Here is a 15878-nt window from a genome sequence, read left to right on the forward strand (position 1 = left end):
AAATACGCAACTTCTTTGCAACATTTGTTGTTGTCGACTATTGTATTTATTTTTTTATAAAATAAGAATTTTGGTAAATGTGACTTTCTTAGAGCTAAACATTAAATATATATTTTTATTTATTTTTTTTAAATATTATTTCCAGTAATAATGAAGGTTTTTTTTTAGAGTTTAGGTCTCCAAACTTTATTTTATTTATTTATTTATTAGTGTTCGAAGGATTTTTCTTCGATTGAGTGACTCTTAGTTTATTTATTAGCAATTTTCAGCCCTGTAAAGAGATTTCTACATAACAAGAATTTTTTTTAAAAGAAGCGAGTTGAAAAAGGATGAAAGGAAGCAACTTTCATAACAAAAATAAATTTTAAAGAGTTCTTTATTGTTCTCCTGTTACCCTGATTTTATCTTTAAGCCTAATCTAATTTTTCCTATATTTTTTTCATTTTTTTTTGTTCTATCGGTTAGTCATTTTTGTTGTTTTTTTTTAATTATTTTTTTTTATCATCATCATTGAAAAAATAATTTAATTCTCTTTTCTTTTTAAGTACAAAACAATTTTTTGTATCTTTCAAGACTCTGACGAGAGAGAAAGAGAGATTCAAAATAAAAAAGCATCTCCAAAATAATAAAAAAAAGGTTAAATAACAAGATTTTTTTTATTAATTCGTATACTCAGCCTCAACTTTCAGTGCAGCCACGTCGTCCAGACATTGTGTCACGACACTGTTTATACCCGAATCGAATTTTTCGCTGGCGTGGACTTTGATGTGGTTGTTCAATGTGCTCGATTGTCGAAATTGCTTCTGACAAAAGCTGCATTCGAACGGTTTTTCGCCTGTTTAAAGTAAAAAAATGAAAAATTTCTTTAAAAAATTCAAAATTTTTAAATAAAATTCATTAAATTTTAGAAAAATTATTTAAGGAAAGGTAATTTTTGTTTATCAAGAATAAAGTTGGAACCAAAAATGAACAAAAATTGTATTCAATTGACTAAATAAAATTACATTTCAAAAAAAGTTTTAAGTTTTTAAATAAATTTCATTAAATTTTAAAAAATTAATTCGAAAAGTTAAATTTTTTATATAAAAATCTAATAAAAAAATTAAAAATTTATTGGAGAAATAATTTTTTGTATTCAAAATTTCATTAAATTTTGAAAAATTATAAAAATATTTTTTTTGTTTAAATTTTAACCAAAAATTGTATTAAAAGCGTATTTTTGGCCATTTCATTAAAAATTATGTCTCCTAAATTAACTTTTAAATTAAATTTTAAAATTTTTATTTGATTTTTTGTCAAATTTAAATAAAATTCAACAAAAATCAATTCTTACCTGTGTGAATTTTAACATGATTCGACAAAGTGCTAAGTTGTCGAAACTGTTTTGAGCAAAATGTACAGGAAAATGGCTTTTCACCTAAAAATACATTAAAAATTATTCATCCACAGGTCGTTCCAAGCAAAAATCTCATCAAATCTTACCAGTATGAATTTTTATGTGATTCGTGAGTGTGCTCGACTGCCGAAACTCCTTCGAGCAGAAGGTACATTTGAAGGGTTTTTCACCTAAAATCCCGAAAAAAATCATAAATTCAAAGAAAAATTAAAATTTTTGACAAATTCTCACCTGTATGGATTTTCATGTGATTGGTAAGGGTGCTCAGCTGTTTGAATTGTTTGTCGCACGTCGGACAGATAAACGGCTTTTCAGTACTTGTCATTGGCAATTTCATATCTTTCGTTACCCTAGACATTGATTCCTACGAAATTTTTCTCTCTAAATGGGTCACAACAAATTTGTGTCTTACGCGAGCGAGAAACGAAAAAAAAAATCGTCGAGTTTCTAAGGCGAGCACAGCTTGTGACGAGCGAGCGAGGCGAGGCCCAATCCAGTCTTTTTGGTAAAATAAAAAGTAGTTTGTTTGCTTGCGGCGACGACACTGGAATGGTGCAAAATTTGTCCGAATCTGCAAGAGGAAAGAGAAAATTTTAAGTTCGAGGTTATGTTACTTCACAAGATTTTAGCGAAAATTTCTTCAAAACTCCACGATTTTATGTCATTTTTGCGGAAATTTTCAAAGATGCAAGGAGAAAAGGTACGATTTTACTCACTTGTTTTTCCGATGAAATTTCAAAAGTTTTCCCAAACCCCCGAAAAAAGTTTTTTAAGGGACGTTTCGATATATACGTGGAATTTGGCTGTCGAATTTTTCTTATTTTACAGACATTCGATGAGTTTACGCTGGATTTCCATATTACATCTCTTCCGTCGCCCGTGCTTGATCATTTCAGCCACTTGGTTGCACACAATTTCCCGATTTTCCAACTGAAATCCTCAAAAAAACATGTTGGAAAATTTTTCTCAGCGGTGTTTGTTTTACTTTATGGTCACAGGGGCGCGTCAAGAACTCCGTAACGTTGTTTTTTTCACGAAATTTTTATGAAAACTGTAGAAAATTGAAATAATTTCCATTAAAATTCATTAAAACTTTAAAAATCTTCCTTTTTAATTCAAAATTGGTGAAAATTAATCCAAATTTATGCATTTTTAGGACAATATGGAATCGCAACACGCTGATTCAAGCATTTTTAAACGTCAAAATGGATGTTACATGATTTTTGTCTGCCCCCAGAATAAATAAAACCGCGAATTCAGTTCCGAATTGTTGCAGATACCAAAAATAATTTAAAAAACGCAATAAAAATGGCTTTGTGGGTTGACAAATATCGTCCAAAAAGCTTAGCGAAGCTGGATTATCACAAGGAACAAGCTCAAATGTTGATTAATTTATGCAAACAAGGAGATTTTCCGCATTTAATGTTCTATGGACCATCAGGTTTGTTGCTTTTTTCAATAAAAATTCAATTTTTTACTTAAATTTCTTAATTTTTTTCAGGTGCCGGCAAAAAAACTCGCATAATGTGTCTCCTGCAAGAACTTTACGGAAGCGGCGTGGAAAAACTTCGCAACGAGACAATGCAATTCACAACGCCGAGCAACAAAAAAATCGAAATAATGTCTGTTGGCTCAAATTATCACATTGAAATCAATCCCAGCGACGTTGGCATCTACGATCGTGTTGTTGTGACGGAAATGATCAAGCAAATCGCGCAAACGCAGCAAATTGATCCCACGGGACAGCGGGAATTCAAAACTATTGTCCTTTCCGAAGTCGATGAACTCACAAAAGATGCCCAACACGCGCTGCGTCGCACAATGGAAAAATATGTCGCGACTTGTCGCTTAATTTTATGCGTTAATTCAACCTCTCGAGTCATTCCTGCCGTCAAAAGTCGTTGCCTAGCGATTCGTGTTGCTGCGCCGACAATTTCTGACATCACTGGTATCTTAGAATTCGTTTGTCGCAAGGAAAATCTTCAGTTGCCCGCAGAATTAGCAACGAGAATTGCTGAAAAGTCCGAAAGAAACCTTCGGAGAGCGATTTTGATGCTCCAGGCATGCAAAGTGCAACAATATCCCTTCACAAATACGCAAACCATCCCGGAACTCGACTGGCAAACGTATTTAAAAGAGACCGCATCGCAAATTTTGCTCGAACAAAGCCCCGAAAAACTTGCACAGGTCCGGGAACGCCTTTATGAGCTCATCGGACAAGGAGTTCCGCCTGACATGATCTTCAAAGGACTCGTTCAGTACCTCACCGAAAGTTGTGACATGACAATCAAGGCAAGAACCATCAAAAATGCATCTTTGTACGAATATCGCATGACCCAAGGCAGCAAACACATTTTCCACTTGGAAGCATTTGTCGCCCAATTCATGTCCATCTACAAGGGATTCATGCAGCAAATGTCTGTCATGGATTTTGAATAATTTTTCTTTATTTTCTATCTTTATCATGTATAATGTGTCCTATTTTAATACTTAATTAAACGCAAAAAATACAGTTTTGTAAACGTAAAACGGAAGAAAATGGAAAATTGCATTATTTAAAGGAGAAATCTCCAAAAAGTGACGCCAAAAAAACGACAAACCCCAATTTTTTATCACGAAATTCAATTTTTTTAACATTTCTAGAGGCACTTTTGGTCTTTCCTTCACAGAAAAATCGCGAATTTGTCGTTTTTTGGGCATCACCAACATTTATAGCTATTAAAATTACAAAAAAAAAGTTCATAATTCATTCAAGTGTCGCAAAAAAATTACAATTAATAATTTTGGAAGAACTAAATACTTGTAAAAAAAATCGTTGTACAACATTTATGGCATATTTCTCACATAAAAAAAATACTTTTTTTTTCTTCTTTACTTTTTCATGCGGGTCTCACGAGCTTCCTCGCGAATCCGGTTAAATGCGTCAGTTTTGACGAAATCGACAGTTGTGTAAGCGACAGACGATAAGAGTTCCTTCTCTCGCAGTAAATTTCCCGTGCTTGTGGCGCCCTGAGGACCGCCCGAACTGAAATTCTGCTTTTTCGGAGTCACTTTTTTCGGGGTGACGGGTGTGTTGCTGTGATCCAAGTCAAGGTATTGCAATCGATCGCCCGGGTATTTGTCGTCGAGCATGTTGTTCAAGGTGTGTTCGTCGGGTAGGGTTATGTTCATGGCCTGAAATTCAAAAAAAATAATAAAAAAATTTATAAAAATTATTCAAAAATCAATTAATTTTTAAAAAATTTGAATTTAAAAAAAACTTAATTAAGGGTAAAAATTGTCTAAATCCTTTTAGATTTGATTTTTTTAAATTTTTTTTGAGAAATTTTTAGGTCAAATATTTATTTAAAATTTAAAAAAAAATTTTAAAGTTTGATTAATTTTGATTAAAAAAAAATATAAAAAATATCAAAATTTTTCTCAAAATCAAAAATTTTACTTTATGTTTTCCAATTTTTAGAGAAAAAAATAAATTTTGGAAAAATTCATGGTCCTTTTTAATATTTTAAAATATAATTATAGAAAAATATGCAAAATTAGTAGAAAAATAATTGATTCAAGTCGATTAAAAGAAATTATGGGAAGTACATGCATCAAATTTTTTTTTTGTTTTTCATTTTCAATTTTTTTTTAATTTTTAAGAAACTTTTCTAACATCGAGTATCAAAAAAGTATTTTATTAATTTTGAGCAATAAAATTATAAAAAATATCAAAGTTACTGTTGAGTTTAAAAAAAATTCTTAAATTTTTAATTTAAAAAAAATTAATTTGGAAAAAAAATCAATCAACCATCTTAATTTTCAAAATTGATGTCTAAAAAAATACGTAAAAATATTAAAAATTGTACTTTTTACTCGAAATCTTACTTTTACAAAATTTAAGAAATCTATGAAATAAAAAAATTTTTTTTCGACTTTACATTAGAAAATTCATATTTAAAATTTTTTAAAATTTTCAGTAGAATATTTAAAGCTTTTACGTGTTTTTACACATCAAATATGAAAATTATGAATATTTTTCCTTACAAAATTGATAATTTTTCACTAAAATTCCGAAAAAATAAGAAAATTCAATATTTTCTTTAAAATATAACTGATTTTAACTAAAATTTTAATATTTTTTATAATTCTTTGCTTAAAATTGGTCAAATTTTAAAAAATTTCTTATATTTCTGAATTGAAATTGTCTTAAAAATTATTTAATGAAAGAAAATTCAAAACATTTTTGACAATTAAATTGATCTAAAGAAGGATTTTTAATTAAATAAAGAAGTTCAATACCTTTGAAGAGGACGTTGGCTTCAATTTCCGATCAACTTGCGGCCCATTTTTCTTTGGAGGAGTATCTAACGTGTAAAATTCTTGTCCTTGCTTGATATTTGTGATCTTTGCCCACACATTTGATTCACTTATGGTCTTCGGTTTCGTACCTGGCTTCAATTTTCGATTAACAACTGGAGCTGGAGTTGTCTAAAAAACGAAAATTTCATTAAAAAACTTTTTTCACACAAAAAAATTAAAACTCACTTGATCACTAAAATCATATCGAAAAATGTACCCATCAACCCCTTTCCCGGGCGTGGCATTTGTATAAAAATTCTGCCGCGAATGCGGAAGTGTTCGAGATCCATCGACCCCTTGTTGCGTATCAACTATCAAATTCGGCGTCGACGATGCTATCACGTTCATGGCATCCAACGGCGAAAATCCGGGCGTCGGAAGTCCATTATCAAAAATATTCTTTTGCATATTTTGGGATCTTTCATAACTTTCGACGGTGCGATCTTTCGGCGCCGTAAAAGCAGATGGCGACGGCAATGGACTCTCTTTGTTATTAATGCCACTTTCGTTGCTATTTGCACTGAAAATGCCGGATGTTCTCTTGGGAGGTCGTGGCGGGGGGTTTTTCCCCGCGGGAACTTTGCTAAATCGCTGCACATAAGCCCAGGTGAGTTGATCCTTGTCCAAAGACGTTTCAGATTGAAGTTTATTTCGGGTCAGTGTGTGATGCGGCATCACCGGATGAGTCCATTCGTCATCCGTAAAGACACTTTCCGAGTCACTAACGTTCTGCCCGCCACCCAGGGACTTTGGACTGTATTGACTGAAGCTGTTTTTATGTTCGCCCGTTATGCGATACGCTCCGCCCGAGAAACATTCACTTATGGGAATGTACGGCCCCGAACTGCTACTCAAAGAAGGTGAAGGTTTTTTGTCGCCACTTGTGTTTGTCGGTTTTAAGGCTTCGGGAAATTTCCGGGATTGTTGTTTCAACATCGCGCCATGCTCGTCCAAGGATTGCGTGCGACTGTGTGATGCGCCAGTGGAATTCAAGGGTTTTCCCTTCAACGAATGCGATCGTTCGATGCTTGCCTTGATTGTACTGAAATTCGTGTAAGCTTCGGCGATGCTGCGATCAAACTGAGTAATACTATTGTTGTTGTTGTTGTTCAAAGTGTTCATTTTGTGCGCCTCACTGATGAGAATTGTCTGTCGATTGCAATATTCGGCGACACTGCCACGAAAGGACATATCACTGAAGGTATTTTGATACATGTTGCTGTACAACGAGATCCCCGGCGACGCAGGCACATTATTATTCAACAACATTCGATCGGTGACATCGGTTCGTGTCGTCGCCTCGCTACTCGTGGTCGATGTCAGACTCGTATTGGGGACTTCTTGAATCGTTTCCGCGACATTTGACTCCACGCCGCGCGTCTCATGCAAACAACAAACTTGACAAATCCACTTGACCCATCCGCGCATATCCTCTTCGGACTCGGCTGCCAAGTAGTAAATGCGATGCGGCGTCTTTATATCGAACATGTGTTGAAATTTATCGAGCATCCGTAATCCGGCGTCAACTTGTTCGCATTGATCGAGATCGATTTGACCCTTTAGCTTGTTACAGTCGCTGTCGGTGTAGTACTCGAGGAAAAACTGACCCGGCAACTCGCCCTGTTTGAGTGTGAACCATCGACGTCGCCATTTCTGAAAGAAAAAAATCGGATTAACAACAAATCTCGGCAAAACACTCGAAGAAATACAAAAATCCACTCCCAACCACTTATCGTCGTATGACTTACGATAAGACTTGAATACTCGTCATTTTCAATCGATACATAACATTAACTACAGATAAACATTTTTTTTTTATTTCTTGTAGAACTAATCACATCTCATGTAGAGAGGTACATGATCGCTATAGAAGTGCAGTTTAAGTGATTCACCCGAAATTCCAAAGAGTCGCAGATTGGCAAATGCCGATAATTATGACTCAATTTCCGATTTAACGTCAATTTTTCACTAAAATTCCTTTGGATTTGTTGATTTTATGGACTGAACAATGGCCACCGAGATGATTTTTTGTCATTTTTCGATCAAATCTCGAGTTTGAAGGTTTTTTAAATGATTTTCATTGATGGTTTAAACTCAATAAAGAGCTCAAACAGTAAAATTTCAGTAGAAAACTCACCAATTTCCATATTTTCTCGAATTTTTTCCGCGGAGGTGATTTGACGAGCCATCCCGAAAATATTGTTTCACTTTTGCTTTTCATCTTATTCCCTAAACTCATGTTATCACGTTTGTTGTTGCTGCACGGCGGTTAAGGCACTCCGTTTCACGCGTCAATTCCTATTTTTAAAGGCTTTTTGTACAATTTTTTGACTTAAAATTAAAGCTAGAGGATGGTTGTTGTGTTTTCTTCAGATTATTTATCTGCTTTCAATGTGTTACGATGACCAGAGGGCTTCGATTTGTGGGGTGTGTCCTTGATTTTTAAGGGTGACTTATATTGAAAATAGCGAAAATTGGCGAAAAATAAGAAGGAAATCCTTGAAAATTAGTTAAAAATTTCTGAAAATGGGATAAAAATAGAAAAACTGCTTACTGCTTACAACTGTATTCCTCCGAAAGCAAGAAATATTTATCAATTTCATTCGTCTCAACTACTGTATTTCCTCGAAAATGAAAAATTTTGAAAATTATAGTCGTTAATTTTATTTTTAAGGCTAAAATTAATAAAAATTTCAGATTTTTTCCTTTAAAAAATTTATTTTTGAATAATTTTTGTAGAAAAATTAACCAGGCTTATGAGTTTTTTGAAATTTTTCACCTGAAATTAAATTTTCTCTTGATTTCATAAAGTTTTTGAAGATTTTTAAAAACTTTTATGGAGAAAAATTTTAAAAATTTAAGAATAAATATAATTTTATTTTAAATTTTAAAAATTTTTAGGTAAAATTTAAAATTTAATCAATTTCTTATTATTTTTAAAAAATTTGAATTTCTCAAAAAAATTTATTATTTCATTAAAAAATATGAATTTTTTGACAATTTTTAAATTTCATTGGAGAAAAGTTAAAAAAAACTTTAGATTTTTTTTTTTTACCTGAAACTAATTTTTTTTGATGATTTTTGAACGAAATTTTGAAGAAAATTTTAAAAATTTTGCAATATTTTGTAAATTTAGCCTTTTAATTAAAAAAAATATATGAATTTTTATGATATTTAAACTTTTATTAAAATAGAAAAAAAATTAAAAAAGAAAATTTTTTAAAATTTGTTTTGGAAATTTCTTGAAAAATTTGAAAATACAAAAATTTTTGATGAAATTTTTAACTGTTATTGCATTGAAAAATGTAATTTCTTTTTGCTAATTTTTAACAGAAAAATTTAAAAAATCTCACCTAAAACTAATGAGAAGAAAAATTCTCATGATTTTATGAAATTTTCAAAAATTTTAAATCCTATCCATTGAAAAAATATTTTTTATGTACAATTTGCTTTATTTTCAGCACTTTCTTTGCCATAGGAAAGAAATTCCATCTCCGAAGCCTCCGGAAACGAATGTAAAATAACGATATGCTCGTCATTCTCCTTATGATACCGAATATCATCTAAAAATCCAAGCCAATAAATCACAATTCCCGGTCCAAATCGATTCACATAACTCGTCAACTGGTCATTCATGTACCTCTTATGCGCCTCATGATCTCCAAATAACGCCTTACTCTCTATCCAGTTCACTACCATCCCCTTATACAGAAACGGAACAGCCATTTTCAGATCTGGCGTCTTATCGTAACCCTCACGTCGCAAATCTCCCTCGTCATAAAAGACCATTCCCGCATTTCGGGCCATTTCCTTCAACCGAATCTCGTATTCCTCGCCGATGCAACGTCGCGCCGCATCTGCAATCGCTCCCTCCTGATTGTCGTTCAGGATGCAGTGACAAACGTTGAGCGCTAATTGCGGATCTGGAATCGTGTCGATGTTGTGCATCATCTTACTGATGTCAGGTTTGGGAAAATCCGGGTAAGCGGCAGAGACGATGATGCGAGCCAAGCTGATGGGCGAAAAATCCATCTCCAAAGCCATTTTGAGGAGCGTTTTGCCGGCATCTGTGGAAACGCGACGTCGATATTCCGCGAGATGTTCTGCGGCACGCGCATTTACGCGTGCATGCATTTGCCGGAGACGCAGTTGGCGATCGTGTTGCAACAAACTAGCTGAAAAAAGTCATTTTTAATTAAAATTCATTAATTTTTTAATGAAAAAATCTTACCGAGCGTCAATCGTGGCACATCAGGAAACTTTTTGACTAAAGATGCTTCACAATCTATCGCGAGTCTCTTGTAACGACGCATGTAACTGCAAATTTCATGGTATTTTTCGTTGTCCAGGACAATCATTTCAGTAAAAAATTAATAAAAAATAAAAATATTCGAGAGCTGATTGATTGTTTTGAATAAATTGAGACGACTGAAATTGATAAAATTAAAAATCGCACCGTGCTAATTCAAATTTTAGTTCCAAAAGTCTCCGCTACGTGTAAATGGCGCTAATTTAAACCGGAAATGAGGTAGTTTTCATTCACGCCGTTCATTTCCTGTGGCAGTAGGACAATTCAAAACAATAACATTCAAGAAAATTATTTTTTTCGCAATATTTTACCTCAATTACTGCAGAAATCCATGCGAATTTCGTGTTTGTGCATGTTTCGAGCCGTTTTGATGTAAAAGACAATGCACGTTAGCAGCTAAGAAATTGAAAAACATCAAAGATGTCTTCGTGGTACGTAATTTTCGTCAATTAAATTTCATAAATTGCCCAAAAATTAAAGTTGATCTTTGTACTTTGCAGGCACTTTGCCGCAACCTCCGCTGATTCGTCGCGCGACGAGTGTTTTTGCGAAACGCTGGACCCGCAGGCGATCCGTTTGCGCTTCCTGTGTCCCGAGGACATTGCCGAGATCCAGACATTGTGTCAGGACTGGTTCCCGATTTCGTACCCCAAGGAATGGTACGAACAAATTGTCACACCCAAGTACTATTCGCTCGTTGCGCTGTACGAAAAGACGATAATCGGGCTAATTGTGTGCGAGATAAAGCCTTATCACAGACTAAATCGGGAGGATCGCGACATTTTGCCGTCGACTTTTAGCGGATGCGAAGTGGGCTACATCCTATCGTTGGGCGTTCACAAGAAATTCCGGAGAAAAGGCATCGGCTCGTTGCTGCTTGACACCTTTTTGAGGTTTATTACGTCAACGGACAAGCAAAATGTTAAAGGTGAGTCACTAAAAACAGAAAAAAATTTAATTTTAATGAAAAAATTTCTTTTTAGCCCTGTTTCTACATGTTCTTACCACCAACCAAGCCGCCATAATTTTCTACGAGAAACGCCAATTTCGCTACCACGCATTTCTGCCTTACTACTACTCAATCAAGGGACGATCACGAGATGCATTTTTGTACGTTAGTTACTTGAATGGGGGACGCCCCGTCAATCTACTTGACCAAATCAAATCCATCGTCTACGGCGTGCTCTGTAGACCTTTTATATACTTGATACAACGCGTTTTGCATCACAACCGAACGCAAAATAGTCAATTTAAGTTTGCACAAATTTGAGATTCACTCTAAAAAAAAATATTTTTCTTATTAGATTTTAAGACAGAGACGACCTTTGACGACAACCATGGGAGATATTTGTAATGTAGCATAATTTTTTTATTTGTTTTTAGAGAAAGCCAAATATTATTCAAAGTTATATTGAACCGTTGAATAGTTTTAAATCACAATTTTTGTTTTGTTTTCAGTATTACCTAACTACCTACCTACCAACTATACTACCTTAGATAATTCAAGGAAGCAATTAATTCATTACTGCTATTTTGTGAGAAAAATGAACAAATTTCACGCGAAGTATTTTGAAATAATTTTTTAGAAGAAAATTTTCAAGTTAAAAATAATCAGAAAATTATATTGATTTAATTTTAGCTGAGTTTATAAAAATTCTCAGGAAAACATATATTGAAGCTAATATCTAAAAAAGAAGAAAATTTTCAATTTTCGGTTAAAATTTGTCTAATTTTTTTTAAGATGAAAAGTTCAATGAAAATTAATTTTAAAAGTTTAAATTTAATCAATTTTTTTAATTTTTTTTGTAAATATTTTTTTTTTTTTGTAAAAAATATTAAACTTTGTTACAGAAATAATTTTTTCATGTGATTTTTGTTAAAAATTCAATGAAATTTATAAGAATTTTTTTAAAAGGGTTCGATCAAAAACTTTTTATAAATCAAAATTGTTTAAAAAAAATTAAAAATAAAATTTAACAAAAATCATTAAAAACCCTCGAAATTTGAAAATTATTGTATAAAATTATGAAAAATTTTCAAAATTCTTTCAAAATTTGAATTTTTTATACAAATTATATCCACTAAATTTTTTTTATTAATTTTTAAAAAATTATTGAAATTATTTTATTTGATTATTTTTTCAGCCTGTGAAGCATTTTGAATTATTTAAAAAAAAATTCGAAATTTAGTAATTTAAAAAAATTTTTAAATTTAAAAAAAATTATTGAAAAATTAAAAAAAAAGAAATAAATTAGCAATTATTATTATTTAAATTTTCAAAATTTCTAAAAAAAACTATAGTTAAAAAAAAGAAATATTTAAAAAAATATTAGAAAAGAATTCTAAAAATTAAAAACTATTCAAAAACAAAAAATTAGAATAAAAAAAATTGAAAAAATTTTTAAAATATTTCTTTAAAAAATAGAAAATAAATTTACAAAAATTTAAAATAAAACCTAAGTTAAAATTAAAGAAAAAATTCTTAATAAGTACCTATCTTTGAAATAATTTTTAAAAAATAAGAAAAACCTTCAAATATTATTTTAAAAAATTTGTTCAATTTTCTCACAAAATAGCAACTATCACATAACAGGACAAAACGAGAAATCAGAAAAGAAAAAAATTTTTTTTATTAAAATCAATATTTATTTTTATTACACATATGTTTAAAGCAGAGTTTAGAGAAGATGAAGAGAAAGGAAAAACCGAAGCAGGTGTTTATTTTTGTGATTTTCCGAAAAAAGCAACAATTGTGAGAGATAACAATACAAAAAAAAATAATAAAAAAGGAAAGTGGCTATAAAAAACAAAGATTTAATCGAAAAAATAAACTTGGAGAGTTTTGTCTAAATATATATATATATACGAATACGGATCTAAGTGAGTTTCACTAAAGAAAAAAAAAATTAAGCTAAGTAACTGTACGTGTCCTTTTGGCCTTCCATGCGTTCCAAATACTCCTTCTCGATGAGAATATCGATGCACTTCTTGATGACCTGTATTTTGGGCTTAAATCGCGACGAAAGCTGCGACAATACCTCCGTTACGAGTTGCGTGTGGTTCAGCATTTTGCGCATCTTCATAACACGCACGATCGCCGCCTGGATGAGAATCTTGCGGTCTTCCTCGATGTTGCGATGCGTGGATTCCTGTTCGATCTTTTGCTCGGTTTTCAGCGGGAAATTGATGGGAATCCGGAGTTTCTTGTTCTTGAAGTCGGTATTGAGCTCGATGACGCTTGTCGTTTGGAGATTTTCCTCGTCGGGGCACTTGAGCAACTTCACCTTGATGAGGATGCTCAGTACCTGAATCAGACTCTCCGGATTGATGTTGGTGCCTTCGATGAGTTGTTGCACGCTCCAGGTGAGTTGTTCGTTGTATTGCAGCAAAACGGCCATCTGGAAAGTGCTTGCCTGCAATGTGTACCGTTGTTTGGCGAAGTTGGTGATAATTTCGCCGCGACACATGTTGTAGAGCCAGTTGAGTTTGCGTCCCGAATGACGTACGATGTAAAAGTCGTTGAAGCGTTGCACGGATTGCGCGAGCTCTTTGGGCGGGCGGAACGTGTGACTTTGTGTGAAGGGCCACGAGCCGGAGGAAAGGACCAAAATGTTGAAATCGATCTCGTTGGGGAGATTATTTTTGCGCAGGAATTCTTTGTACTCTTCGTTAAGTCCCTTACTGACCCCGATATCCAAGAACATGCGTTGCAACTTGCTCGTGTACTCGAAACCGCATGCCCCCTTCAACTTTGAGATCATAGACTCTTCGGCATCGTCGCTGGCGGACATGTGTTGACACAAACGCTTCGCCAACATTTTCGAGTAAAACTTCTGGAACACATCCTTGTCCTCGATGTACTTGAAAACGACCATCACCTGGTTCAGTGTGTCCTCGAGCTCCGCTTCTTCCGGGTTTTTGCTCGATTTTTTCAACAGGATATCACAATACTTGGCCAGCAATTCGGGCGACTTTGTCGCACTTTGACTGGCAATCGTCACGGCATTCTGGTTGATAAATTTCCCGCATGCCTTATCCAAGGCAGCTACAAAGCCACTGTCATTCTTAAAGGCCTCGCACACCAAGCCATTGTACTTTTTGTGCACCTCGAGGATCGTCAGCACGTAAACTTTCGGATCGCTCGACGCCGATTCGTCACATTTGGCAATTGCCTCCGAGCCCATTTGATGAATGTGCTGCTCCAGGATTTTTTTCAAGTCATTCAGGCCATTTGTGATGCGCGACACCAAATCGTACATGCGTTGCAAGTCAGAATTCCGATCTTGGTTAAGGAGATTTTGAAATTCGGTCCGGAACGAGTCCAAATGATTTTTAATCAACACTTCTTCGCATCGTTTCAATACGCGTTCCAATGTGCTGCGATGCAAATAGACCTCAACACGTTTATTTTCCTCGGCGAGACGCTGTTCGACACGTTTCATGTACTCGGTGACGGGATTTTCGCGCAAAAAGTCGACACTTTCGCGCGTATAGAACGTTTCCGTGTCCTGGATAAAGAGATCTTCAAAGTGCGCCTTGTAAACACTCAAATTCTGTCCGCGGGCATTCGGGTCTTCTTCGTTCAAACCCAGTTCGACGTAACAATTGATGACGCCAGAGACCAAACGCGAGTTAATCGTTTCGCCATTTCGCTCCTTTTCGATGAGTTTCAAGACGGCGTTCGTCACTTGTGTGTTGAGGTTGCGGAACAGATGCATGCGCCATGTCACGAGTGCCAGCTGGTAAATTTCGTAGATATCTTTGCGTCCTTCCTCGCATTCGCGACGCACCCAATGCCGATTCAAGTAGCTGCAGACGCCGTTCAAGACTTTACTCGAAAACTGGTATTCCTCCCATTGTTTTGTGTAAAAATTGAGCACTTCCTCGTCCATCAAGTCGACCCCCTGTCCCTGCAACTTTGTGAGATACGTTTCGAGGAAGTTCTTCAGACGCTTGTACAACTCCTGACCGACGAGTTGCGCGCCGCCCGACGACAAATTTGTCGTGCTCGATTTTTTGCTGACTTTGGTCGAGGCTGTCATGCGAACCGTTGTGGGTTGCTGGTGCACACTCGTGCAGTAGTTGTAGACGTGCGTATACAGCTCCATGTAGCGCGGAATTCCCAAATTTCGCTTGTTTTCGTACACCTGCTTGATGCCCGACTCCAAATCCGACCAAATTTCCTCCAAGTTAATCACTGATTTCAGTCCCGTCGATCCGACATTGCTCTGCTGGCTTCTGCTCAACGACATTTTTGCCCTCTTTCTACGCTGCACACAAAATTTGAGCCAAGGATTCGATTTTTTTCTGCAATGACACGAAATGCGACGCAAATTAGATGGGGAAAAAGTTTTTTTTTTCGACGAAACAAGGAAGTTAGTTGCTGCCTGCGTTCTTTGTGTATGCGTAATGACAAACAATGGTGAAACTTTTGAGGAAATTGAAATCGATATTTCCTCGTTGCCTTTACTGCAGGCCACAAATGAACGCAGTTTTCTTCAATTTGGGTCACTCGTGCAGCGATTTTGCATACTTACACTCTATTTCTGGCGATTCTGGAGATGATTTTTGTTAAATAAGATGAGAAGCAAATTTTCATTGAGTTTGGTTGTTCTCACTTTTGACCACCTCCGTTAGTTTTGTCAAAAGTGTGCATTTTTCGACACCTTCACTCGTTCTTACTCCTCACTAAAGATGTCAAGAACGAGTATTTGATGATTTTTTTCAAATAAATTTGGCGGTTATTGGGCAAAAATTAAATTTTTCTGATTAAAATTTAATAAAAAATCAAAATTTTTAGAATAAAAATTAAAACGTTTAATCAAATTTTCA

The 15878-nt window shown here is 34.4% G+C and overlaps 6 protein-coding genes across 7 annotated transcripts; 2 read left to right on the plus strand and 4 right to left on the minus strand.

Moving 5' to 3' along the window:
• Positions 1-637: 637 nt before the first annotated feature.
• On the minus strand, positions 638-2369 carry LOC134832205 (adult enhancer factor 1-like). Its single transcript, XM_063846170.1, has 5 exons — positions 2113-2369; positions 1628-1967; positions 1483-1566; positions 1334-1417; positions 638-835 (listed from the first exon to the last, which is right to left on the minus strand). Exons 2-5 carry the CDS (start codon positions 1752-1754, stop codon positions 660-662), a joined length of 471 nt encoding a protein of 156 aa, XP_063702240.1. The 5' UTR covers positions 1755-1967; positions 2113-2369; the 3' UTR covers positions 638-659.
• A 271-nt stretch (positions 2370-2640) lies between these two features.
• Positions 2641-4138, plus strand: LOC134832198 (replication factor C subunit 3). Its single transcript, XM_063846155.1, has 2 exons — positions 2641-2837; positions 2898-4138. The coding sequence occupies exons 1-2, from the start codon at positions 2705-2707 to the stop codon at positions 3833-3835; spliced, it is 1071 nt and encodes a 356-aa protein (XP_063702225.1). The 5' UTR covers positions 2641-2704; the 3' UTR covers positions 3836-4138.
• On the minus strand, positions 4116-8111 carry LOC134832194 (protein daughter of sevenless). Its single transcript, XM_063846151.1, has 4 exons — positions 7875-8111; positions 5924-7390; positions 5678-5866; positions 4116-4570 (listed from the first exon to the last, which is right to left on the minus strand). The coding sequence occupies exons 1-4, from the start codon at positions 7974-7976 to the stop codon at positions 4268-4270; spliced, it is 2061 nt and encodes a 686-aa protein (XP_063702221.1). The 5' UTR covers positions 7977-8111; the 3' UTR covers positions 4116-4267.
• Positions 8112-9172: 1061 nt separating this feature from the next.
• On the minus strand, positions 9173-10142 carry LOC134828929 (CDAN1-interacting nuclease 1). The gene is made up of 2 exons (XM_063841919.1): positions 9969-10142; positions 9173-9912 (listed from the first exon to the last, which is right to left on the minus strand). The coding sequence occupies exons 1-2, from the start codon at positions 10093-10095 to the stop codon at positions 9173-9175; spliced, it is 867 nt and encodes a 288-aa protein (XP_063697989.1). The 5' UTR covers positions 10096-10142.
• Positions 10143-10309: 167 nt separating this feature from the next.
• On the plus strand, positions 10310-12844 carry LOC134832201 (N-alpha-acetyltransferase 60). Of its 2 annotated transcripts, XM_063846158.1 has the most exons (4): positions 10310-10477; positions 10547-10974; positions 11030-11156; positions 12719-12844. In XM_063846158.1, exons 1-4 carry the CDS (start codon positions 10467-10469, stop codon positions 12726-12728), a joined length of 576 nt encoding a protein of 191 aa, XP_063702228.1. In that variant the 5' UTR covers positions 10310-10466; the 3' UTR covers positions 12729-12844. The 2 variants fall into 2 exon arrangements, with proteins under 2 accessions (XP_063702228.1, XP_063702227.1); XM_063846157.1 differs by lacking the exon at positions 12719-12844 and having other exon boundaries at positions 11030-11486.
• On the minus strand, positions 12841-15671 carry LOC134832190 (cullin-1). The gene is made up of 2 exons (XM_063846137.1): positions 15584-15671; positions 12841-15353 (listed from the first exon to the last, which is right to left on the minus strand). The coding sequence occupies exons 1-2, from the start codon at positions 15643-15645 to the stop codon at positions 12953-12955; spliced, it is 2463 nt and encodes an 820-aa protein (XP_063702207.1). The 5' UTR covers positions 15646-15671; the 3' UTR covers positions 12841-12952.
• Positions 15672-15878: the final 207 nt, after the last annotated feature.

The sequence above is a fragment of the Culicoides brevitarsis genome, chromosome 2 (genome assembly GCF_036172545.1).
Source record: "Culicoides brevitarsis isolate CSIRO-B50_1 chromosome 2, AGI_CSIRO_Cbre_v1, whole genome shotgun sequence".
Lineage (NCBI taxonomy): Eukaryota > Metazoa > Arthropoda > Insecta > Diptera > Ceratopogonidae > Culicoides > Culicoides brevitarsis.

What these genes read in the sequence shown, in the direction of transcription:
- LOC134832190 (XM_063846137.1), bottom strand. Translation starts at nt 15,645, where the DNA reads ATGAAAATTTGCTTCTCATCTTATTTAACAAAAATCATCTCCAGAATC. An exon ending in AGAATCGCCAGAAATAGAGT is followed by an intron (nt 15,354 to 15,583) that starts GTAAGTATGCAA and finishes GTGTCATTGCAG; the next exon opens with AAAAAAATCGAATCCTTGGC.
- LOC134832201 (XM_063846157.1), top strand. An exon ending in GGACAAGCAAAATGTTAAAG is followed by an intron (nt 10,975 to 11,029) that starts GTGAGTCACTAA and finishes ATTTCTTTTTAG; the next exon opens with CCCTGTTTCTACATGTTCTT.
- LOC134832205 (XM_063846170.1), bottom strand. Translation starts at nt 1,754, where the DNA reads ATGTCTAGGGTAACGAAAGATATGAAATTGCCAATGACAAGTACTGAA. An exon ending in TCACATAAAAATTCATACTG is followed by an intron (nt 1,418 to 1,482) that starts GTAAGATTTGAT and finishes ATGTATTTTTAG; the next exon opens with GTGAAAAGCCATTTTCCTGT. An exon ending in TCATGTTAAAATTCACACAG is followed by an intron (nt 836 to 1,333) that starts GTAAGAATTGAT and finishes TACTTTAAACAG; the next exon opens with GCGAAAAACCGTTCGAATGC.
- LOC134832198 (XM_063846155.1), top strand. Translation starts at nt 2,705, where the DNA reads ATGGCTTTGTGGGTTGACAAATATCGTCCAAAAAGCTTAGCGAAGCTG. An exon ending in AATGTTCTATGGACCATCAG is followed by an intron (nt 2,838 to 2,897) that starts GTTTGTTGCTTT and finishes AATTTTTTTCAG; the next exon opens with GTGCCGGCAAAAAAACTCGC.
- LOC134832194 (XM_063846151.1), bottom strand. Translation starts at nt 7,976, where the DNA reads ATGAGTTTAGGGAATAAGATGAAAAGCAAAAGTGAAACAATATTTTCG. An exon ending in GATATGATTTTAGTGATCAA is followed by an intron (nt 5,867 to 5,923) that starts GTGAGTTTTAAT and finishes TTCGTTTTTTAG; the next exon opens with ACAACTCCAGCTCCAGTTGT. An exon ending in AGCCAACGTCCTCTTCAAAG is followed by an intron (nt 4,571 to 5,677) that starts GTATTGAACTTC and finishes TTTGAATTTCAG; the next exon opens with GCCATGAACATAACCCTACC.
- LOC134828929 (XM_063841919.1), bottom strand. Translation starts at nt 10,095, where the DNA reads ATGATTGTCCTGGACAACGAAAAATACCATGAAATTTGCAGTTACATG. An exon ending in TGTGCCACGATTGACGCTCG is followed by an intron (nt 9,913 to 9,968) that starts GTAAGATTTTTT and finishes GACTTTTTTCAG; the next exon opens with CTAGTTTGTTGCAACACGAT.